The 25,249-nt window shown below is 38.9% G+C and overlaps 1 protein-coding gene across 11 annotated transcripts in view; it reads left to right on the top strand.

The window, feature by feature from the left end:
- Nucleotides 1-25,249, top strand: part of PHTF2 (putative homeodomain transcription factor 2) — a 160,691-nt gene that overhangs the window by 74,441 nt on the left and 61,001 nt on the right. For all 11 annotated transcript variants that reach the window (XM_024249636.3, XM_063726103.1, XM_063726102.1 and 8 more), the window contains one exon: nucleotides 22,619-22,675. In XM_024249636.3, the coding sequence (XP_024105404.1) occupies nucleotides 22,619-22,675 (57 nt within the window). The remainder of the gene's footprint in view (nucleotides 1-22,618; nucleotides 22,676-25,249) is intronic.

Raw genomic sequence — 25,249 nt, 5'->3', positions numbered from 1 at the left:
CAGAGCAGTTTGCACAGCAGCCTGGACCTGATTCAGAGCCTTTTCCTGTTCAGGACCCCACTCAAAACTGGCAGCCGTTCAGGTCATGTGATAAATGGACTGGAGTAACACACTCACATGAGGAATGTGTTGCCTCCAAAATCCACATAGGCCCACTAGGTAGTGGGCCTCTTTCTTGGTTGTAGGAGGGGCCAAATGCAGCAACTTACCCTCACGTTAGAAGAAATATCTCAACAGGCCCTACACCACTGGACCCCTAGAAATTTTTCTGAGGTAGAAGGTCCCTGAATTTAGTCGGATTTATTTCCCATCCTCTGGCACACAAATGTCTTACCAATAAGTCCAGTGTGTTTGCTACTTCTTGCTCACTAAGTCCAATCGGCATAATGTCATCAATGTAATGGACCAGTGTGGTATCTTGAGGAAGTGAAAAGCGATCAAGGTCTCTCTGAATAAGATTGTGACACAGAGTTGGAGAGTTGATATACCCCTGAGGTAGGACAATAAATTGCTTGCTGGCCTTGCCAGCTGATGGCAAATTGCCTCTGGTGGGCCTTATGGACAGGAATGGAGAAAAAGGCATTTGCCAAGTCAATGGCTGCATACCAGGTACCAGGAGATGTGTTAATTTGCTCAAGAAATGAAACCGCATCTGGTACAGCAGCTGCAATTGGAGTCACCACTTGGTTAAGCTTATCATAATCCACTGACATTCTCCAAGATCCATCTGTCTTCTGCACAAGCCAGATGGAAGAGTTGAACGGGAATGTGATGGGAATCACCACCCCTTTGTCTTTTGAGTCCTTGATGGTGGCACTAATCTGCACAGTCCCTCTAGGGATGCGATATTGGTTTTGATTATTGTTTTTCTAGGTAGAGGCAGCTCTGATGGCTTCCATTTGGCCTTTCCCACTGTAATAGCCCTCACCCTACCAGTTAGGGAGCCAATGTGGGGGTTCTGCCAGCTGCTAAGTATGTCTATGCCAATTATGCATCCTGGTACTGGAGAAATGACCATAGGATGAGTCCGGGGACCCACTGGACCCACTGTAAGTCAGACCTGAGCTAAAACTCCATAAATTACCTCACCTCCTTAAGTCCCTACCTTAACAGTGACGTTTTGGGTCCCCTAGAATCAGTGTCAACTCAGAGCCAGGGTCCAGTAGTCCCTGAAATGTCTGATCATTTATTTCCCTTTCTCTAGTGAACAGTTACCCTAGTAAAAGGCTAGAGATCTCCTTGGGGAAGGATGGGAGAAAGATTCACTGCATAAATTATTGGTAGTGTAGTGGGACCCTTCCTTAAGGGGACCCGGCCTCCCCTTCACATAAGGGGTTCTGGGTCTGTAAAAACGGCTCAAGTCTGGAAATTGATTGAGGGGCCAATCGTTTTGTCAAAGGACAAATTAGTCTTTTGTCCATTTGACCTAGAAGTTTTCTGCTTGTATAAACTAAGTAGGAATGCAATAGGCTTCCTATCAGTTTTACTTCTAGGAACACTGTGATTAATTAGCCAATGCCAGAGCTCTACATGAATCAGACTATTCTGATTGCCGCTTTGCCTCTGCTGTCCATTATGGTAGCCACACCTACCTTGCCTTTGATGGTTGATTGCTGCCACTTGGCCCCTGCCACCTCAGGATCCAGTTATTCCCATTGTAATTTAAATTTTGTAGTTGAGTGACTGCACTTCCCACTGTTAGACCTGACATACCCGGAAGAGCAATTACAGGGCTCTTCAGAGATGTAGGTGCTGCCCTCACAAATCTATTTCACAAGGCATTGGTCAAGAGTACCTCTTCTGGACCCTCCTAGCTGGGGAGGTCAGTAGGTCTAAAGTGACTAATCCACTCCACCATCTCAGTCTCCCTAAGCCTTTAGATCCCTTCCTCTATATTAAACCAAGGGAGATAAGACATTTCTAGCTCACTCAGAGTGGGCCATCTTTTAATCTGGATTTCAGCAAACCAAGCAAATAAACTATTAGAACCTTTTTTTTTTTTTTTTTTTTTTTTTGAGACGGAGTCTTGCTCTGTCACCAGACTAGAGTGCAGTGGCACAATCTCAGCTCACTGCAACCTCCGCCTCCCGGGTTCAAGCGAGTCCCCTGCCTCAGCCTCCAAGTAGCTGGGATTACAGGCATGCGCCACTATGCCTGGCTAATTTTTTGTATTTTAGTAGAGACGGGGTTTCACTATGTTGGCCAAAATGGTCTCGATCTCCTGACCTTGTGATCCCCCCGCCTCGGTCTCCCAAAGTGCTGGGATTACAGGCGTGAGCCACTGCGCTCGGCCTAGAACGTTTTTTAACTCCCAGAGCTGCAGCATTAAATGCAGAGTCCCTACTTAGTGGGCCCAAATCCATAAATTCAGCTTGATCCAACTCTGTTCCTTCCACCATTATCCCACACCCTTAACATCCATTCCCATGCCTGTTCTGCAGATTTCTATTTATATAAATTAAAAAACTCAAGCAGTTCTTTTTGAGCTTAGCGCACCTTCTCATCAGTCACACTCTCAACCCCCATCTCTAGGGGCCGGCTGGGACTTTAGTCTAGTTATAGTTCTAGAAGCAAACAGGGGTGTGAGGGGTGGCACCTGAGGAGAATCAGTGTTATCTTGCCTCGCAGCTGCCTCAGGGGCGGCCATCACTGTTGCCTCAGGCAGCACAAGGTTTATCTCTTCAGACAAAGTTGAAAAGGCTGATGGCAGCATGGGTCGGGGAGGGGATGTTGCCACTACTGGGGATGAGGAAGCTGTTTCTTCTGGCAAAAAAAGGTTCATCAGAATTTACAAACTCAGTGTCCTGCCTCATCAGGGTCCTCCCACACGTCTCCATTCCAAGTTTCAGGGTCGCATTCTTTTCTATCAATGCCCTCACTTTAACAGTAGACACCTGGCGACGCTGTGCATGTACCTCTCATTGAAGGTCAGCCACTTGCGTGATAAGAGCTTGTGTCTGTTTTTCTACAATTTCAGCTATTTCTCTAGCGGAGATAAGACTCTCACCCAGAGCAATCTTAGCAGATTTGAGGCTCAGTATCTGCTTCTGAAGCCAGGAGATAGAATCCCTGAGTTCATAATTTTCTTTCATCACTTTGTCCACTGAACTTAGGAGCAACCAACCAACTTCATTATGTTCCTTGGTTCTCCACATATGGTCAAAGGTATTGTGTTGAGTCACTAAACTCCTTGCCTCTCACGAGTGATGAATCAGGAGTGTCAAATGCATTTATTTTGCAAAACTCTCCAAACAGTTCATGCTAAGGACTAGCAGTGTTCTCTATACTATTAGAAATAGAGTCGTTAGCATTTTTGGGTCTAATCATATTAAGCAGCCAACTCCAGAAACCCCAAAACCAACAAAAGAACTCCATCCTTAATATTCTGTTCCTCTAGAACCACTCCTGGTACCAAAATCTGTTAGTCACGGTTCTCTAGAGGGACAGAACTAATGGAATAGCTATATATATAAAGGAGAGTTTATTAAGTATTAACTCATGATTACAAGGTCTCACAATAGGCCGTCTGCAAGCTGAGGAGCAAGGAGAGCCAGTCCGAGTTCCAAAACTGAAGAACTTGGAATCCGCTGTTCAAGAGCAGGAAGCATTCAGCACAGGAGAAAGATATAGGCTGGGAAGCTAGGCCAGTCTCTCTATTCATATTTTTCTGCCTGCTTATATTCTAGCTACACTGGCAGCTGATTAGATTGTGCCCACCCAGATTAAAGTTGAGTCTGCTTTTCCCAGCCCACTGACAAATGTTAATCTCCTTTGGCAACACCCTCACAGACACACCCAGGATCAATACTTTGTATCCCTCAATCCAGTCAAGTTGACACTCCATATTAACCATCACATATGTGGTAAAATATAGGAGTCTAGTTTCATTCTTCTGTATATGAATATCAGTTTTCCCAGCACCATTTATTGAAGAGACTCTTTTCCCCAATAAACATTCTTGGTGCCTTTGTTAAAAATCAGGTGGTTATAAATATGTGGATTTATTTCAGAGTCCTCTATTCTGTTCCATTGGTCTCTGTGTCTATTTTATGCCAGGCCCATGGTCTTTTGGTTACTATAGGTTTGTAATATATTTTGAAATCAGGTGGTGTGCTGCCTTCAGCTTTGTTCTTTTTGCTTCTAGTCACTTTGGCTAGTACTATATGAATTGTAGAATTGTTTTTTTCAATTTCTGTGGGGGTTGCATTGACTCTGTAGATTATCTTTGGTAGTGTGGTCGTTTTCACAATATTCTTCTAGTCCTTGAGTGTGGGATGTCTTCATTTTTTTGTGACCTCTTTGATTTCTTTCATCAGTGTTTTGTAGTTTTCTTACATAGATCCTTCACCTCCCTGGTTAGATTTATTCCTAGGTTTTTTTAAAAAATAGTTTAATTTTTAAAAATTCTATTCCTCTGTGTGTGTGTGTTTAAAGAAAACAGTCATCTTCTTTAAAATTGGAATAACTCTGTCTACTTCCAGGCTTGTTATAAGGATTAAACAAAATTGTTAAAGTAAAGTAGTTGGCCCAGAGCCTCCTATATCATGGTTGTTATATTTGTTGACTAATAATAACAGGTAATATGTATTTATTTATTTATTTATTATTTTTTTGAGACGGAGTCTCGCTGTGTTGCCCAGGCTGGAGTGCAGTGGCACCGTCTTGGCTCACTGCAAGCTTCGTCTCCTGCGTTCACGCCATTCTCCTGCTTCAGCCTCCCGAGTAGCTGGGACTACAGGCGCCTGCCACCACGCCCGGCTAATTTTTTGTATTTTTAGTAGAGACGGGGTTTCAGCGCGTTAGCCAGGATGGTCTTGATCTCCTGACCTCGTGATCTGCCTGCCTCGGCCTCCCAAAGTGCTGGGATTACAGGCGTGAGAAACCATGCTGGGCCAATAACAGGTAATATTTATTGAACACTTCATGTGTGCCACACAGTGTCTGAAAGTACTTTACATACATTTCATCATCACAAAAACCCTATTAAATATATATTACTGCTATTATCCTGATTTTATAACTGAGGCAACTACAGTTTAGAGAAGTCTAGTAGTTTTCTTAAGGTCACACAGTGCCTGTGTGCTTGAGCTGGAATTCAAATCTAGTTGGTCTGGGCCATAGTATCTGCACTCTTTACTTAACAGTGGTTCTACTCCCCACTTTACAACCAAATCTAGCCTATTTCTTTTACTTTTTTCTTACCTGGCTTTGGGTTCTTAGGTGATTGAGAGAAGTGGCATTAAATTTGTCGTCTGTGTCTCATTCCCTGCCTGGACTACCATCAAGGACCAGCAAATGCTCAATAAATGGTAGCAGCACTTACTGATTATTAATACAACTATCACTTTAACTTAAGTGTTTTTAGTCTATTAGAAGTCTTTTACATTTACTGAGTAGGTTGATTTTGGTCAGTGTTATTTAACTGAGTAAATTCAATTTTTATAAATGCGTCTGTGGCCAAGAGAATTATGACCAGTGTTGATTAATGTCTTATATTAGGTGGGAAGATGAAGTTCATGTCTTTTGGAGTTTTTTTCTCTTTTAAGTTTGATATATAAAATATGAGCAACACTTTTGTTAGTGGTAAAATGAAGATAATGTTTATATCCCATCTTTCACTGTGTTTCTTTGATTTAGAAGCTAAAGAAGTCAGCTGGGCTTGGTGGCTTACATCTGTAATCGCAGCACTTTGGGAGGGCAAAGAGGAAGGATCACTTGGGCCCAGGAGTTCAAGACCAGCCTGGGCAACAAAGTGAGATCCTGTCTCTACAAAATAAATAAATAAATAAATTAATTAATTAAAATAAATTATCCAGGCATGGTGGTACACACCTGCAGTCGCAGCTACTCAGGAGGCTGAGATGGGAGGATCACTGTGATTGCACCACTGCATAATTTAAGAATGTATTTTAAATAATTTTCAATGATTTCCACGCTATAATAATTCAGATAACACTTATCAAAAATTCCAAATAATTATGAATTGAGTAATGTTAAATTTTATGGGTTTGGCTCTAAAAGCTTTAACACTTGGGAATTATATGTTTGTTAAATAGAACCTGGGTATTTACCCTTAAAGTATTTTCACCCTCTGTTTGATTTAAATAAGATATATTTGAATTATTTTCCCATGATTAATGGAAATCAGTAATGATCTTTTCTTTTTCTTTTTTTTTTTTTGAGACAGAGTTTCGCTCTGTCACCCAGGTTGGGGTGCAGTGGCACGATCTTGGCTCACTGCAACCTCCACCTCCTGGGTTCAAGCGATTCTCCTGCCTCAGCCTCCTGAGTTGCTGCACGTGCCACCATGCCCGGCTAAGTTTTGTATTTTCAGTAGAGACAGGGTTTCACTATGTTGGTCAGGCTGGTCTCGAATTCCTGACCTCATGATTCCTGCTCTCGGCCTCCCAAAGTGCTGGGATTACAGGCGTGAGCCACCACGCCTGGCCAATAATGATCTTTTCTTTCCTCACTAGCAGGGTCTTCACAGTTCATCATCCAAGGTTAGGTTAAGTAGAAAAGCAGAAGTTAAATTATCTTTGCTAAAATGACTTTTTGGGAAAGGTTATTAATCACATAGTAGCTTGATAAATAAATCCACTCAGAACATACTGCCATGTACCAGCAAGTTGGAAAATAAACAGTCTTCATAAATTATGCAGAATGGTATTGGTTTGCATGCATTAACAGCAATGTTCTCATTAAACTTGGGCCAGGAAAAAACACCATGGTGTTCTGCTTCTATTTTTCACCACATGCGTAAACTGTGGCAACATCAGCCAGCTAAGACATGGGAAGGAAAGGAAACCAAGGCTGTGTAGGGCCCCTTGGCATCAGAATTTCTAGAAACTTCTCTCTTGGGATCTGTAGTTAATGTTAATTTTATTCCTCTGTCTTAGCCGTCTGTCTCTGTTTCTCCTATTCATGTGATGTCTAGAATGGAAAGTCTGGCTCCACTTGAGTTGTGTGTCTGGCTTTGAATCACTGTTGGGAGAAGGGGATGTGCAAGATCAAATAACACAAATGTGGAGGTTGGTAGTCCCTCTCAGAGTATAGCAAGACTTCAGTACTTTATGCTTAGTGATGTAGTTGCCCAATTAATTCATCTTGCCTACTGCCTGGAAAAACCAATGCACTGAGAACAGCAGGTTTTTGCAGCAAAGAGTTGAAAAATCGCAGGGCCAGGCAAACAGAACAAGAGAGGTTATTATTATTCAAATTGGTCTATGAAATTTTGGAGACTGGGTTTTGTTTTGTTTTGTTTTGTTTTAGGATAATTTGGCAAGCAGTGGGCTAGGGAATAGGAAATGCTGATTGGTTGGATCAGGGATGAAATCATAGGGTGTTAAAGCTGTCTTCTTGCACTGTCAGTCCCTGGGTGGGATTACAAGACCAGTTGATGGGTCTGGGTGGCGCCAGCTTGTCCATTAGAATGCAGGGTCCAAAAAATACCTCAAACACCAATTTTAGGTTTTACAATAGTGATGTTATCTGTAGGAGCAACTGGGGAGGTTACGAATCTTGTGACCTCTGGCTACATGACTCCTGAGCCATAATTTCTAGTCTCGTGGCTAATTTGTTAGTTTTACAAAGGTGGTTTCAAAGGAGGCGGTAGTTTTGGGAAGGGCTGTTATAATCCTTCCTTTAAACTATAAACTAAATTCCTTGCAAAGTTAGCTTGGCTAGTCCCAGGAATGAACAAGCACAGCTTGGAGGTTAGAAGCAAGATGGAGTCAGCTATGTCAGATTTCTCCTACTGTCATAATTTTGCAAAGCAGTTTCAGTGATCGATTTACTGATTTTACGTAAGTATAAATGAGAGATGGGTATTGAATCAACTAGATGTGTATTTTTAATCTCTAAATTAAAGATTTATTTCTTTAAGTACTAAAAAGGGTGGCTTGGCATTTGAGGGTTATTGAGGGACCCCTGAAGTGATACTGTATCTAGATAGATCTATCTAGATCTAACTAGGTAGGTGGATGTATCTAGTTCACCTGGCCGAATGGCCTTTTTTCAAACCTGCTTTTATTCTGTGATGCCGTGGTTAGTAGTAGCAGTGCAGTCCCAGGTACTTAAGCCAGAAACTGTCATCTTTATTTCTTTCTCATGCAACTATATCCAGTGAGTTTCCTATTCCTGTACATTTTATCTTACAGACATTGGTCCTTTCAGACCATCTCTTAGTGGTATGCAATAGTACTTAACTTGATTTTGCTTTGAATTTGACTTTTTGAATATTTTTTCTTTGTATTTATAACTTCTTAGAGGCAGATTCTACCGTAATCATAGTGTTACTAGCATTGAGGGCTAATCTTTTTAATATTTTTTGAGGACTGAAGGACAGTAGTTGGGGAGGAGTCAGATGAGATGGTCCATGGCTGCTGCTGCTTCTCATATGGTCAACCCCTCATGGCTGCAGAGGCCTAAAGAACTTGTGATGGCCTTCTCTCCTTGGCTTCTTCCAGAAGTTGGAATTCTCTCAGCTCTACCACAAAGCTGTTTGCCGGGCTCCCTTTCTTCCATTCCCTCCCTTTCCTGTATGAACCAGTTGAATTATTTCCACAACCACCTAATGCAATTTAAGTTACTCTTCTGTCACAAAGATGGAATGCTTTTGTTTTCCTGGGTAATTGGCATATTTTAGCATTTTGGCTCTTTAACTCATTTTTTTTCCTGATGTCCAAGAATGGATGGATAATTGACATAGTCAATTATCTATCATCTATCTGCCTTTTTATACTACTAAAATTTCTGATGGTTTTGTTGTTAAAATATCTCTTTAGCTGAAAATTTCTCTTATGTATCTTATAGGAAAAGCCAAATTTATTTTCATAAATTGATTTTGAGCAGTGGCAGTTGGTTTAAACTTGCCCCCTTCTAGTCACAGTACTTTTCCATGAGAAATGTATACAAAAGCATCTAGCCTAACACCTAACACTTCATTGTTAGTTGAGGGTATTAGCTCCCTTTTCCTCTTGATTTGTAAAATATTGGTTTTTATTATAAATGTTAAAGTGATACATATTTATCATAGGAAAAGTGGAAAATGCAGGTTAAGTATAATGAAAGATAGAATCACACAGTTGCTTTACTGTTGACATTGTGACTTTTCCCCAACAATATTAGCATCGTATTTTTTATTTTCCTGTTTTCATGTAACATAACCAAAAGTATGTTCTCACATTACTAAATTTTAAAAACATAATTTTATGACCATAACATTTTATTCTCTGAGTATGCCATAATGTATTTATTAAGCCATTCCCCTGTTTACAAATAGCATTCGTAAGTTGTCAAACTAATCTTTTATTTCTTTATGAGCTTTCTAGAGGTAGAGATTTCTCAGTAACTCAGTAAATAGGAACATTTTCAGGCTTTTAAGACATCAGTCCCCACATATAAAATCATTCTCCCATCTTAGCTGCCATCCCATCCTGTATGTAGATACCCTGTTCATCTCTCTCAAGATATTTATTCTAGACCTTCTTTGTCTTTCTTGGGCTCCAGCACCTCACACCAAGGTGTCTTACAAGTGGATGCCCTCCTTACCCTGCTTGAGTTTCTGTACCCTGTGCTTGGTCACCCCCACATGTGGTCATCCTTCTTGCCCTGCTTAGGCTCTGACTCTCCTCACCCCCACAAGGTCCTCCTTCACATCCCGCTTGGATTGATACCCCATGCCTGGCTACAAACATGCATCAGGCTCTCTCCACTGTAGCTCTGGCACCCTGCTTTAGGCCCCCATGGTTCTGCCCCATCTAATGGCTTCAGTGCTGAATTGTTCAGGAGAAGCAGAGGGAAAAGAGAAAGGAAGCTATAAAGATTAAATGAGGAAACTTGCAAGTGCATAGTATCATGCCTGGCATACTTGTAGGTGTTTGGTGGTAGAGTACGTGTGGATATTTAAATTCCACTCCTGATCCTGGACTTTTGAACCTTGCTGGTAAAAGGAAAAATACAAACATAACCTACTTGACTGCTTCTAATACCAACTCAGCTGCTTATGCTCTATCTGGTATCCCTCCAATCACTCTCTCTAGTGGACAATATATTCTGTCTCTCCAAGTGGTTGTTTTTTTACCTTTTTTATTGTCCCCATTCCCCAAACTCCCCAGCTTCCAAATCTCATCTAATGACTGCCTCCTGTTTAAACAAGATTAAGGTCACTGACATTAATGTATTTAACTGCCATAACCACTTCAAAATATTTCAGTATTTTTAGCTCTTCTTGCTTTACCTTCTTTCTTGAAACTCTTTCCTTGTTTAGCCTTAATTAGTATATTGTCCCAGTCGTCTTCCTACCTATCCAATTTTTGTAAGTCTCATTACCTGCTTTTGATTCTTCTCCCCTCCATATATATGTTTATCCTTCTTAATATTTTGTTCTTGGTCTCCTTAATATATTCAATTTCCTTAGGTGATCAAATTGACCACATAATATCCAAACACCCAGTTTATGCTGCTGAGGTCCAGATTTTGTACCTTCCCAACTCTCCTGATCTCTAGCCATAATTCTTGGCAGTCTTATGGCTCCAATGGCTGTTTTTTTTTTTTTTTACTTCTTTTTTCTTTTTTTGTAGAGACAGGCTTTCGCCATGTTGCCCACGTTGGTCTTGAACTCCTAGACTCAAACAATCTGCTCACCTCGGCCTTCCAAAGTGCTGGGATTATAGATGTGAGCCACTGCGCCCAGCCAAATGGCCTTTTTTCAAACCTGCTCTTATTCCAGGATGTCATGGTTAATAGTAGAAGTGCAATCCCAGGTACTTAAGCCAGAAACTGTCTTTATTTCTTTCTCATGCGTCCATATCCAGGGAGTTTCCTATTCTTGTACATTTTATCTTACAAACATTGGTCCTTTCAGACCATCTTTCAGTGGTATGTAACAGTACTTACTTGATTCTGCTTTGAATTATGACTCTTTGAATATTTTTTTCTTTGGATTTATAACTTCTGAGAGGCAGATTCTACCATAATCACTTCTCTTCATTGAAATAAAAAATACCTTCAAGACTTTTTTCCAAACTTGAGTCAGTGTTTTACTGTGTCATTAACTGGCTTTCCTTGGCAATAGGAGCTTGATCAGGATTCGTGATTTGATTATAGGTATGTGGTCTGTAGTATCCTTTTTTGGGGATTCATGCAGAGAATTGTGTCGTTTTAGATAATGTAGGGAATATTTTAAGTAGCTTTAGCTTTAATTACTCATAATGAATGGAATCTTTGATATCTAGCTAGCTTTTAGTATCTGCAGATGAGAACGTGTTTGGTGTTTTGATCCAAATGGCTAGCTAGATATATAAATTGACAGAATTCTAATCTGTTTTCTTCCTTGAAAAGTCACATTGTCCCCCAACCAAAAGATTTCAAATCTTAAAAAAAAAAAATTTATTTCTTTTTAAATTTGCCTTCTACTCAAGTAGCTTTACTTTTTTTAGTGACACTTTTTTATTATATTCTGATAATGATTTATAGAAAAATAAATAAATGATTGGTTAAAGCAAAGAGATTTGCAAGTGATTGCAAAGCAAACTCTTTGCTTATAGTCAATAATACTTATTCCATGGTTTAGACTTCTTTTCCCAATTAGAATATCTTAAATTTGAATACTTACCCATTTAAGGTCTTCCCGAAATAACACTAGAATTGTAGGGCAGTATTTTTAATGATTGGGTTAAAGGTCTTGTATGGTTTGGCCTTTCATTATGTTTTTAGAATTTTAAAAAAAGATTGATTGAGAAAAGTTAGAGATTTGGTAAAATAATTTGGTAGTTGTTATGCATTTGAAAGAGTTGCTAGCTTTGGACATTTTCTCAGACCACAGCTTTCTGTGTGACATTATTATCATAGTTTATATTGTGTAATTAAATGATTCATCTTCCTCATTTGATCCTCATCATCAAAGTCACCTGAGTATCTGACTTATACAAACTTCTTTAGGGGTGTGTGTGCACATGTGTGTAATTGTGCATTGCACATGTGTGTAATGGACAACTAGAAACATTGAACAATATGTAGATTAAAATAGGATGTTGTAAAAAAAAAAAAAGGGGGTAGCACATAAATTGAGTAGTAGGTTAGAAATAAGGCCTATTAGGAGCAGTTTCAGGATTCAGAGATATTTCTAGGTGGTCCAAGAGACAAATTTGTTCGAGAAGTAGTAGTTATGAGCAAAATCAGTGAAAACCTATTTGATATCCAAAGGATTGTAACTTTACTTTTGAATTAAAAGTCTTAAAGAATGTCAAAATAATCAGTTTCCACTATTTCTGGATGAGATTTGTCTGAAGGTTATTCATCATTCTAACAATTTGAAGTGGCCCAGATGTCTCTTATTTTTTGCAATATGAACAGAAGCACTGAGAATAATTGTCGAATGTTCATCATGACAACATAATTTTGGGGATTATAGATATAATTTTCTTTCATTGGTGATTAGTGTTTTATTCTCACATCCACTATTTTGTTCAGTAACTTAACTTTGTTATATCACTTAGCCCTCTCGGTTTTCTCTTTTTTACCAAATTTATAGGTAGATAATTATGGCAATGCAAACCATATATTTTTAGCTCTTATTAGTATAATGTATCTTGGCAAATGTGATCCTGTCAACAAAATGATTTTGTTAGCAGCTCCATTTTATCTATAAACTGTAAGCAGTTAACAAAAATATTACACTGGCAATTAATTAGGAAAAAGACTTTTATCTGCACACCCGTTTTGGCTTTCTTCTTTGTACCTTCTGCCCACACCTTTCTAACTACTCTTATTGCTTCTGATTTTATAGTATTGAATCTTTTGTCTCTCTGTAGCCATCCAAATCGTTAGTGAGCATTAATATTGTCATAATTAAATATAGTTCAGCTTTAGCAATTTAAAAGTGAGATAATTGAAGCCTAGAGAGATTAAGATTTGCCAAGAAAGAAAAGAACTAATATTTTTACAGTGCACCAACTATATACAAGACTATCTTTTTACATTTCAGTTCTGTGAAATGTGTTTTATTGTCTCCATTATACGGAGGTTGAGAGGTCAAGTACCTTGTCCATGTCCATGAGGCTCTAGTTATGGTGGAGGTAGGATAAAAATCCAGGTCTCTTAAACAGTCCAGGGTCTTTTCCATTTGTATCAGCAAATATTAAAAGCTGAGGAAAACAAAGTGTTAAAAACCAACACTCCAAATATGACAAAGTGTATTTTCTTTTCCTTTTTTTCTCTGAGAATTTGTCTTTTTAAAATTAAAAAAGAAGGTTTTCAGTAGCTTTTGGGGCACGAGTGGTTTTTGATTATATGGATGAATTATATAGTGATGAAGTCTGAGATTTTATTGTACCTGTTACCTGAGTAGTGTGCATTTTACCCAGTATGTAGTTTTTTATCCCTCATCCCCACTTCCCACCCTACCCCTTCTGAGTCTCCATAGTCCATTATATCACTCTCTATGCCTTTGTGTACTACCCATAGCTTAGCTCCCACTTATAAGTGAGAACTTATGGCATTTGATTTTCCATTCCTGAGTTGACAAAGTGTATTTTCTGACTGATAACATTTATTTTTATAAAAAGACTCAAAAAATTACCTTTGGTTGTACAGCTATTAAATCACTATTAAAATATGGAATGTCGGGCTGGGCGCAGTGGCTTACCCCTGTAATTTCAGCACTCTGGTAGGCCGAGGCGGGTGGATCACTTGAGGTCAGGAGTTCGAGACCAGCCTGACCAATATGGTCAAACCCCGTCTTTACCAAAAATGTTAAAAAATTAGCCGGGTGTGGTGGTGTGTTGGGCACCTGGAGTCCCAGTTACTTGGGAGGCTGAGGCAGGAGAATCGCTTGAACCTGGGAGGCAGAGATTGCAGTGAGCCGAGATCGTGCCACTGCACTCCAGCCTGGGTGACAAAGCGAGACTTTGCCTCAAAATAAATAAATAAATAAATAAATAAATAAATAAATAAAATATGGGATGTTTGCATTAGGTATAAAAGCAACATAACCTTTGCCTATTAGCATCTTATGATTGATGATGCATATACCAAAAAAAGTCGCAAAAAAAGTAATGTTTTTAAAATATCAATTTAGAGATGGAGTCACCAAGGGCTTGTGCATCTCCTTTTTTAAAATTTTTTTTTGTTTTAAAGAGGTTATCTCGAGATTTTGTTGTTGTTGTTACCTAGGCTGGAGTGCAATGGTGCAATCATAGCTTACTGTAGCCTCGAACTCCTGGGCTCAATAAATCCCTGCCCCTCAGCCTCCCAAGTAGCTAGGACTACAGACACATGCTACTGTACCTGGCTGATTTTTAATTTTTTTAAATAGAGATGAGGGTCTCACTGTGTTGTCCAGGCTGGTCTTGAACTCCTGGTCTCAAGTGATCCTCCTGCCTTGGCCTTGCCTTGCAAGGTGCTCATATTATAGGCATGAGCCACCAAGCCAGCCCTATCTCAAGACATTCTGTAATCTCTTGCCTTGAGGGTATTATTGTTATACTTTTTTTTTTTTGAGGTGGAGTCTTGCTCTGTCACCCAGGCTAGAGTGCAGTGGTGGGATCTCTGCTCACTGCAACCTCCGCCTCCCAGGTTCAAGTGATTCTCCTGCCTCAGCCTCCTGAGTAGCTGGAACTACAGGCGCCCACCACTACACCCAGCTAATTTTTGTATTTTTAGTAGAGATAGGGTTTCACCATGTTGGCCAGGCTACTCTGGAACTCCTGACCTCAGGTGGTCTGCCTGCCTCGGCCTCCCAAAGTGCCAGGATTACAGATGTGAGCCACTGTGCCCAGCCTTATTGTTAGACTTTTAACAGATACTCTTGCTAACAAAATTAGACAGCATTTATCCTGGCACATGATTGGCCTCTGATGTTTGTTGCATGGGGTTCATCTAGGAATAAATTTGGGCTCTGTGTTTTCTTTTTGTATGGCATTTAGTGTTTGTGAGAATTAATAGCTTGCTTTTCAGAGATTCTTAAATGAGATTCAGAGAAAAGAAACTAAACATGGTGGTAGGAAAAATTAGGGCTTTGACATACAGTATTATGATGTATCTGTTCATTAGCTAAGGAAACTAGGTGCTTTAAATATGTTTGCAAATCTGGGCCTCTTTTGCCTTGCTTATTTTTATTTGTGAATTCTTAATCTTTTATCTAAGCACTCAATCTAATTAAACTATTGATAACTACCTTTTTGAAGCAAGACACCTTCTCTTTGGCCTCTTGATACCTGAGCCACTGAATGTGATAACCTAGGGGTAATTAGATAGCCTAAGAGTAGCTTTTCAAATTGTTTTTCAAAGATACTTCTTTTCTAAAATTCCTAAGTGATACGTTTCTCATTTCACCACCTAATTATCTAGGTTTTAACATTTGTATTTTTGATACCATCATATTCATAACAAAGTTGTTTCATAGGAGCCAGAGCTGACCTTGGCCGATACCTAGACAAAGGCAGTCTTTTTCTCTACCTATCAATCCTCCCGTTTCTTTACGCTTTTCTTTCCTTCCCAGTTTTCCCTTCCTCCATTTCCCCCTTTCCCTTTTCTTCCCCTTTCCCATTTTGTTTGTCTCAGTGTTTAGAAATATGTAAAATTAGAGTAATGGTAGGAGGAGGTACATGATTCTCTATAAAGTTCCTATTCAGTGATAGTAACTTTACTAGTTGTTATGGAACATATTAGTTTCTAAGATAACTAGTTCAAATTACTTTGGAATCCAATAGACCTGGGTTCGAATCCTGGTTTATAAAAGTAGTACATCTCCATTGTGGAGAGGGGCAGGGGAGGAAGTGATACAGTGGCTGGGCGCAGTGGCTCACACCCGTAATCCCAGCACTTTGGGAGGCTGAGGTGGGTGGATTGCTTGAGCCCAAGAGTTCAAGGCCACATAAGGAGCAACATAAGGAGCTCTCACCTCTACAAGACATAAAAAATTAGCTGAGCAAGGTGGGGGCGCACCTGTGGTCCCAGGTGCTCAGGAGGCTGTGGTGGGAGGATTGATTGAGCCTAGGAGATCAAGGTTGCAGTGAGCCAATATCATGCTACTACACTGCAGTCTGGGTGACAGAGTGAGACCCTGTCTTTAAAAAAAAAAAAAAAGTGATACAGTAACAATGAATATAAGGCAGAAAGGAAAAGTGCTGTTGTCTTTGGTACTTCTCAGAGGTAATCATTATTAATGATTTTCATGTATCCTTCTAAATACCTGCTGTATATATTTACATATATTTAATATAGCATATTAGCTATGTTAATTTCAGTTTTTACAGCATGTATAAAGTGTTCATTTTCCTGTTAGAAATTTTCCTGTTAGAACAGTCTTCAGTAGGTCAGAAAGCATCTAAAGAATATTTATTTAGTTGAATTTTCATCTGTTTGATATTACTAAATTCCAGTATCTCAATTTCTTTTTTTTTTTCTTTTGACTCTTACTCTTCTTACTGCTTTCAGGATGCTGTTCCATAATTATTGTTTTTTTTTTTAAATCAGTTTTGACCTCTGTAATGGCTCAAACTTTAGATGAGAAAACATACTAGAAGTGGAGACGACAGAAAATGATATTTGTATCTTAAGACTTCAGTCTTCTCAGGGAAGTAGTAACTGGCTAGACATTCTTCCAGGAATGGTGATGGTCACAGTAATTAGGAATTAAAGCTTGTGGGAAGAAAATCTTTAATTGACCTTGCTGTCATTAAGAAGAAGGAGTTATTGTAAGGCATTGGTATAGGATTGCCAGACATGTTACCAAAGATACAGGATGAGTTTGTAAATGACAAAGTGCATGCTCATCTGGGACCAGGAATGGAAAAGCTGACTGTAGGTCAGCTCTGGGAATGAGTGCACCAGAGGCTTAAGGTATTCAGGGCGTCTCTGGGAGTAATAACAAGAGCCTTGATAAAGTTGCTTACCATAGCCAAGCACCAGAGAAAGGACTTCACATTCTCACAATATACAAAACTATTGGCTACAAAATATAAATCAGGATTTCAGAGTCTCCTCTTATATGATGGAACAATGTTTTTCCCTCCTTGGAACAGATCATTACTTATGAAGAATATGGTTGGATATCTACACCATTACTTGTACGTTAATTAGCTTGGTATATCTCTCTCTGTGTATCTATCAACAAAACATTATTTGAGTATATATCCTTTCAAAATGTTAGTTACTTTTTTTTTCCAGATGGAGTTTCACTCTTGTCGCCCAGGCTGGAGTGCAATGGTGCATCTCGGCTTACCGCAACCTCCTCCTCCCGGGTTCAAGTGATTCTCCTGCCTCAGCCTCCCAAGCAGCTGGGATTACAGGCGTGCGCCACCACACCTAGCTAATTTTTTGTATTTTTAGTAGAGACAGGGTTTCACCATGTTGGCCAGGCTGGTCTGAACGGTCTGACCTCAAGTGATCCACCCACCTCTGCATCCCAAAGTGCTGGGATTATGGGCATGAGCCACTGCGCCCGGCTTAGAATGTTAGGTACTTTTAAAGAAACCTCTTTTCTGTGAATCTATGGATTATGTTGAATAGGCCCTTTTCTAAACACACAAACACTGGAGGCATTGGGGGAGGGAGGAGAAAAAGAACAGTTAGGAGGTATCAAAAATTTCGAAGTAGTCAAAATAATACATAGTATTTATTTCTCAATTGAAGACATACCATCTTATTAAAATCACTGTACCATTAGACAACTGTTACCACTGATCTTCTTTTAATCTTTTGTATGCCATTTTTAAAAAAGTAGTTATTTTCTTCCTGAGTTGTCTTTCACAGAGAACTATGATTGAACTTGGCCTTGCGATTTAATTTTATGTAGAAGAAATTTGTTAAAAACCACCTGTCAAACTTATGTGACTCAATCAAGTCTGCCAAGTCTCTCTGAGCAACAGACTGAGACCCTGTCTCAAAAAATTAAAAAAAAAAAAAAAGGGATACAGTAACAATAAATATAAAGCAGAAGGGGAAAGTGCATTATTTGTGTTTAGAGGTGAAATGGAAATGTGTGTTAATGGAAATGTCTGTTAGGGGTAAAATATAAATGTTGGAAATGGTTTGGGTATATTTGTGTGTTAGAGGTAAAATAGTTGGAAAACCTGTCCCGTTATTTTTTAACTTTGGTAGCACAGCTCTGCAAATTATTCTTGATCCATGACCCTAAGTCTTGAGAAGATGGTTCTTCTCTTTCCTAGTCCTAAGTGTCACTTCTTTTCTTGCCCTATAATCATTGACGGTAGAATTATGTTTCATTCAGGGAAGAGCTTGACTCTAGCCACAGGGGTTCTGATCTACTGTCTTGCCAGCTGGGAATAAAGTGAGATTAAAGGCTGGAAGAGATCTTTAGAATCCCTTCACTCTCACTTCTAGGATCTGGCTACCACTCTGATTTCATGAGGCCACTGGTGTACTACACATATATCCCAAGAAACAAACAATTTCAGAGATATTTCAGTCTGAATTCATATGTAAGGGTAATTTGTTAAAGGCATACACGTTATTAAGCAAAACCCTGAACATCTCCTTCTGAGACACCTGCATTTAGGTTAACCAGCATCCTCACAGTTTTCTCCAAAAAAGTAGTCTGTTTGCTTAAGTAACTAAAATGTTCATTCTGGTAGTATTTTCTCTTTTTTTCCTTTTTTTTTTTTTTTGAGACGGAGTCTTGCTCTGTCACTAGGCTGGAGTGCAGTGGTGCGATCTCGGCTCACTGCACCTCCACCTTCCAAGTTCAAGCAATTAATTCCCCTGCCTCAGCCTCCTGAGTAGCGGGGACTATAGGTCTGCGCCACTACGCCTGGCTAATTTTTTTTTTTTTTTTGTATTTTAGTAGAGACAGGGTTTCACTATGTTGGCCAGGATGGTCTCCATCTCCTGACTTCATGATCCACCTGCCTCGGCCTCCCAAAGTGCTGGGATTACAGGCGTGAGCCACCATGCCTGGCCTATCTGGTAGTATTTCCAAAACAGAAGAAGTCTGCTGCAAAGGAGAGCTGATTCCTGCACTTACAGACATTTAATTGCTGTAATTGAAAATGAAATTTATCTAGTTTAAAAAAATTAAGATGCCCCCCCGCCCCGCCACCATGAGACATTCTATTAACAGTAAAAGTTGCCCCTCCTCTCACCTATCAAATCTTTGAATAAATGTGTCTTTCCAGTAAAACAAACCATTTGATCCTGTGGCTTTTTTAATAGGAATGTCTATCCACCCACCTTTAGGATTGCATTCTGCTATTTACAGTGAAATATGTCAGCTTTCAAGAAGCATTTCCACTTTTACCTACTGCTTCACTGCGGAGTTTCTTAGGCTTTCCGTACCTTTCTAAGGCTCGGGCCTATTAAGTACCATGCTGGAGTTGCACTGAACCTAGTTATGCCAAGGATTGACATGCATTGCTGATTTGGTCTATTGAATAGGATTATTTTATTTTTCCTGATTTTAGGATCATAGGACATGTATCTACACAGTCACTTTCTTGAGTTGCCTAGAAATAAAAATAGTTCTTTTGTAGACAAGTTAGGCACCCCTTTGTATATGAAAACAAAATACTGCCAAAATAGTTATTAAAACATATTGGTACCTATTCTTTATTAATTATTATTTTACTAAAAACTATGCAGTGCATTGAAATAGTTACACTTTTTTTTTTTTTGAGATGGAGTCTTGCTCTGTTGCCCAGGTTGGAGTGCAGTGGCGCAATCTCGGCTCACTTCAAGCTCCGCCTCCCGGGTTCACGCCAGTCTCCTGCCTCAGCCTCCCAAGTAGCTGGGACTACAGGTGCCCGCCACCACGCCCGGCTAATTTTTTGTATTTTTAGTAGAGACGGGGTTTCACTGTGTTAGCTAGGATGGTCTCGATCTCCTGATCTTGTGATCTGCCCGCCTCGGCCTCCCAAAGTGCTGGGATTACAGGCGTGAGCCACTGCGCCCGGCCTTTTTTTTTTTTTTCTTTTTTGAGACAGCGTCTCACTCTGTCACCCAGGCAGAGTACAGTGGCATGATCATGGCCCACTGCAGCCTCGACCTCCTGGGCTCCAGTGATCCTCCCACCTCAGCCTCCTGAGTAGCTGGGACTACAAGGGCGCACTACCATGCCCAGCTAATTTATTGTGTTTTTTGAAGAGACAGGGTTTTGCCATGTTGTTCAGGCTTGTCTCAAACTCCTGGGCTCAAGCAATTCGCCTGCCTTGGCCTCCCAAAGTGCCAGGATTACAGGCATGAGCCACCATACCCAGCCTAAAAAAAAAATTACTGCACCTGGCCTAAAAAATAAATTTTTATTTGCATTTAAGCCCAGTTATTCTGAATTATTCTATTAGAGCAGAATTATTCATGTGAAATCTGTGTTCCCATACTTACCTTTTCTGATTTTAAGGAAGATGATTGATTGATTGAATTTAGAATTTAAAAGGATGAGGGGCAACTAGTCACCGCATGTCACCTCTACTATTAGGACTAACCAGTTGGTTGTTGTTTACCTAGAGTTTCTTAATCCTGCTTCATAGAGACTCATGGCAGTTTTAGTTACATATAAGTATGTTGTTTGGTCTAGGTAGCTTGGTCTAGGTGTTACAATATTTTAATTTTGGGGATATAATATGGTTTTTTTTTGTTGTTGTTGTTGTTTGTTTTTTGTTTGAGACAGAATACTCTGCTGCCCTGGCTGGAGTGCAGTGGCATGATCATGGCTCACTGCAGCCTCAACCTCCCAGGCTCATGCAATCCTCCCATCTCAGTCCCCTGAGTAGCTAGGACTACAAGCATGTGCCACCACACCCAGCTAATTTTTTAATTTTTTGTAGAGACAGGTCTCACTACATTGCCAAGATTGGTCTCAAACTCCTGGGCTCAAGCGATTCTCCCACCTCAGCCTCCCAAAGTACTGAGATTGCAGGCAAGAGCCACTCTGCACTCAGCCATAATATGATTTTTAAAATAAAAGAGTCATAGGAAAGTGGTGAAAAAGAGAATAGGATTTACAGGACCCGAAGAATTAATATGAGCAAGATAACGTATAAGAGAGAATAGCCGGGCGCATTGGCTCACTCCTGTAATCCCAGCACTATGGGAGGCCGAGGTGGGTGGATCACGAGGTCAGGAGATCGAGACCATCCTGGCTAATGCGGTGAAACACCGTCTCTACTAAAAATACAAAAAATTAGCCAGTTGTGGTGGCACGTGCTGTAGTCCCAGCTGCTCAGGAGGCTGAGGCAGAAGAATCACTTGAACCCAGGAGGTGGAGGTTGCAGTGAGCCGAGATTGCGCCACTGTACTCCAGCCTGGGCAATAGAGCGAGACTCCATCTCAAAAAAAAAAAAAAAAAAAAAAGAATAACAGACATTAAAGGCTCTTATCGAGTCACTTAAGTTACTTTATTCTACCTCCTTTGTGTCTACTTTTAACCCATCTGGTGTTCTCAGTTTCTCAGTTCTTGAAATTGAGGTATAAAAAATAATGTGTAGATTAAAGGACTTTAGGGTAAATTATGTTGTGAGTCAGAAAATACTCTTTCCTCCTGTATTTTCTTATAATATCATTGCCTATCTCTGGTCATTTTCTGTCTCTAGTCTCTTAAGTGTATTTATCTGAAATATTTTTAATTTCTTAGGATTCTAATTTTAAATTAATGCAAATAATGAAAATTCCTAGTCACAATTATATGGTGTTGACCCATTTCAGTGTCCTTTTGGATATGGGGAATTAAGTGGAAACTGGAGACAGTAGGAGCTAATAGCAAATAACTTGGGTGGGAACAATAAAGAATGATTTGTTCATCCTGCCCTGGTGAAGGTATAGTTCAGAGAACTTTCCAGCATCTAAGAATAATAAAAATAGAAGCTGTAAGAAATTCTGCTTCATAATTATTTTCCTGTGTCTTCAATCATTTCACAACTTTGTTTTCCAATTTAAACTTTAAGTGGTAATTGCAGTCTGCATGTTTATAAATTTTTAATTGTATAGCATATTAGTACTTTTCTTCTTTAAAAATAATGTCATAAAGAATTTGTCACTTGGAAGTTTTTCCCCAAATATAACAGAGCTGTAGCAATTGTGTTTATTTACAATTAAGGATTCCCTAGGGCAGTGGTTTTCAACATCAGAATCATCAAGAGGGATTTTAAAAAGTTTTTTAATTTTTATTTTAGGTTCAGGGATACATGTCCAGGTTTGTTATATAGGTAAACTCATGACTTGGGGGTTTGGTATATAGGTTATTTCATCACCTGGGTACTAAGCATAGTACCTGATAGTTTTTTGTTTTTTTTCTGAACCTCTCCCTCCTTTGAACCTCCTCCCTCAAGTAGGCCCCAGTGTCTGTTGTTCCCTTCTCTGTTCAAGAGGGACTTTTAAAACATAGGTTTTGGGGCCTCCCTCCTGTATTTCTGATTCAGTAACTCTGGAGTGGGGCCTGAGAGTTTGCATTTCTAGCAAGTTCCAAGGTGATGCTAATACTACTGGTCCTGAAATCATACTTTGAAAACCACTGCAATAATATGATACTGATCTGAGAAGTCTGAGATAGGGCTAAATCTAATCTGTGCTGAATGAATACTGAGTTGCTTGTATTTCAAGCAGAGTTATACCTATTTGATGGGTACCAGCAATGATCATTTAATGTAGTGTCTTCTTTTCACAGATTGGAGCATATGATCAACAAATATGGGAAAAATCTGTTGAACAGAGAGAAATCAAGGTAACGAGTTTATTTCATTTTGTTTATTTTGAAACATAGTTCTATGAATTATTAATTACATTTTCTGTAGTGTTTTTTAATATACTTTTAAGATATAAATTACTATTGAAGCTTTTAAAGAAAGAAGTAAACTTTATTTACCATAGTCACGTTTACTTCTGATGTTGGTTTTTTCTTTTTATCATCTTTCTGTTCTTTTAAAATTGAATTTCTAATGACTATTTTTTTGTCAGCTTTTTTCCCTTTTCACTTGTCACCTTATACTTCTAGTTTGCTTTTCCTCCCTTTTGATGCTGTCATTGCTCTGTACAGTTTATTAAACTGGTAAGTGTTTCAGGATTTTTCCCACCTGAGTGATCCTGTGCAAATGCTGCTCTGCTTAATTGAGATCTGCTTTTTGGTGCTACTAACAGATTGACTTGGACTCAAAAAGAGTCACTGAAAAGTTGGTCATTTTAAAAAAGAATTTAGGACAGTAAAGCACTAATTAAAACGTTTTTGTAGTAGGCATTTTCTTCCTGAACATGTAATCATGTCTCTTATGCTGATAAAATATTCTCATAGATTACCTCACTAGCATGAAAACTGTTTTTCAACTGAATTTATTGTTTCCCGGCACTCTTTATCGGTAATAAGATTTATATTTTTCATTTGCATAGGTACTAATCAGTGTGTTTCTGCACGAGCTAAATTTAATCTGGGCACAGACAGTATTACTTCAGTTACTTGACATTTTCTATTTTGTATAGAAAAGTTTTCATTAGATTGAAAACCAGTGTCTATAGTTACTAAAAATCAGTCCAAAAATTTGTTAATGTTTAGACTACTTAGTCGCTTGCAATAAAGGGCAAGATTCTTTCCCATTTGGCAATTATAATCTCTAAACTTTTAAGGAAGGATTAGTACATTTAACAAAGTTGTGGTATGTGTGAAATATAGGATTAAGTCATGGGACAGAAAGATAAAATAGATTATAGTTTTGTAGGGGAGATGCATAATTACACGTGAGATAAATTCCTTTAAGAGAGGCATGTCTAAAACTCTATAGAAGAGCGAGAGGGGAGACAAGCCTGGGGAGGTTGGGAAAGATTTCATAGAGGAAGTGGTTCATTAACTCAAGGAAGACATTTCAGACAGATGAAGAGCAGATGGAAATACATGTAAAGGATGGAAGAAACATGACTGAGGCAGGACTTCCCAAGGAGTTTGATTTGGTAATAGGTTGGATAGAGGAAGGAGACTAGTGTCATTAGGAGTAAAACTAGAAAGGAAAATGGAAGTCAGATTATGAAGGGGCTTGAATGCCTTGCCAAAGAATTTAGACATAATCTGGAAAACAACAGGGGAGATGTTGGAAGATTTTAAGCAGAAGATTATATTTTAACAGATGTACACAGGCAGCACTAAGGATGATAGGAAATACTGGAAGAAGAGCACATTTAGAATTCTGTTATATCTATTTGGTACTTGGGAGGGACATTTGAGAGTTCTCAGTTTATAAAGTGTGAATATGTATAGGTATGTGTTTGTATGTGATACATACATACATATATATATAACTATATAGATATAGCCATAGGAATGAGTAGATTTCTGTTGAATGATGAAATAAAAGGGCTGAGAACAGAGCATTGGGAAATAACTAACATTTAATGGGTAGGTAAATAAAGAGATGCAAGTAAAGAAGGAAAGAGAAGTAGGAGATCCATGAGAAAATAGTATGGAGAGAGTATGAAAAAGAGTTGGGATAGTCAAGCAAATAAAGAGCAGCAGAGAGGTCTAGTAAGATGCCATAATACCTTTTATTCTCTTTGACAGTTAGAAAGCCTTTAACTCGTTAGACAGGAGATATTAAGTCCCTTGAGAGGTTATGTTATCAGGTTGACACATTTGGAATTTAGAAGCCTCAGAAAAAATATATATAAATAATTTTTTTAGTTTTTGGGAGCTATTCACAAATTACTACATTACTTATGTAACCTCCTCTTTTTTAAAAGAACTCTTTTAAATCCTAAATGGACGTTAGGGTGAGGAAGGATTATATTAGTTACTACTTGGTGCTACAAACAGGGTGATCTTAGGGAAAGTTAGGACCTACAACTTCTTTCTGAAGTATATCTCCCTTTAAAGATGATACCTTGTAATAGTAATTGAAGAATTAAAAACATAAAAACTTGCTGTTTTGACAGGTCTGAAGGTAGCAAGTTATCTCAGTCATTCACAGACAGTTATAGATCAGATGAACTCCTTGTTTCACTCTTTCCCTCTTTCCCACTATTGCACTTGACTAGTCTTTAAAAATAAAGATAAAAATAAGACAAAATTAAAGAAAAGTTGTTATTATTTTTTTTTCCTTTTGGGGTGATAAAAAAATTTCTAAAACTAGATAGTGGTAATGGTTGCACAATATTGTAGATGTACTTAGAACCACTGAATTATAGATTTTTATTTTTTCCTTTTTGTTTGTACAAAGTCATGGGGTACATGTGCAATTTTGTTACATGCATAGCTTGCGTAGCCATCAAGTCAGAGCTTTTGGGGTATCCATCACATGAATAATGTACACACTACCCA

This window comes from Pongo abelii, chromosome 6, assembly GCF_028885655.2.
Source record: "Pongo abelii isolate AG06213 chromosome 6, NHGRI_mPonAbe1-v2.0_pri, whole genome shotgun sequence".
In the NCBI taxonomy this organism is placed as follows: domain Eukaryota; kingdom Metazoa; phylum Chordata; class Mammalia; order Primates; family Hominidae; genus Pongo; species Pongo abelii.
Note: the sequence above shows the minus strand (reverse complement) of the source record. Positions and strands in the feature narration are given on the sequence as shown.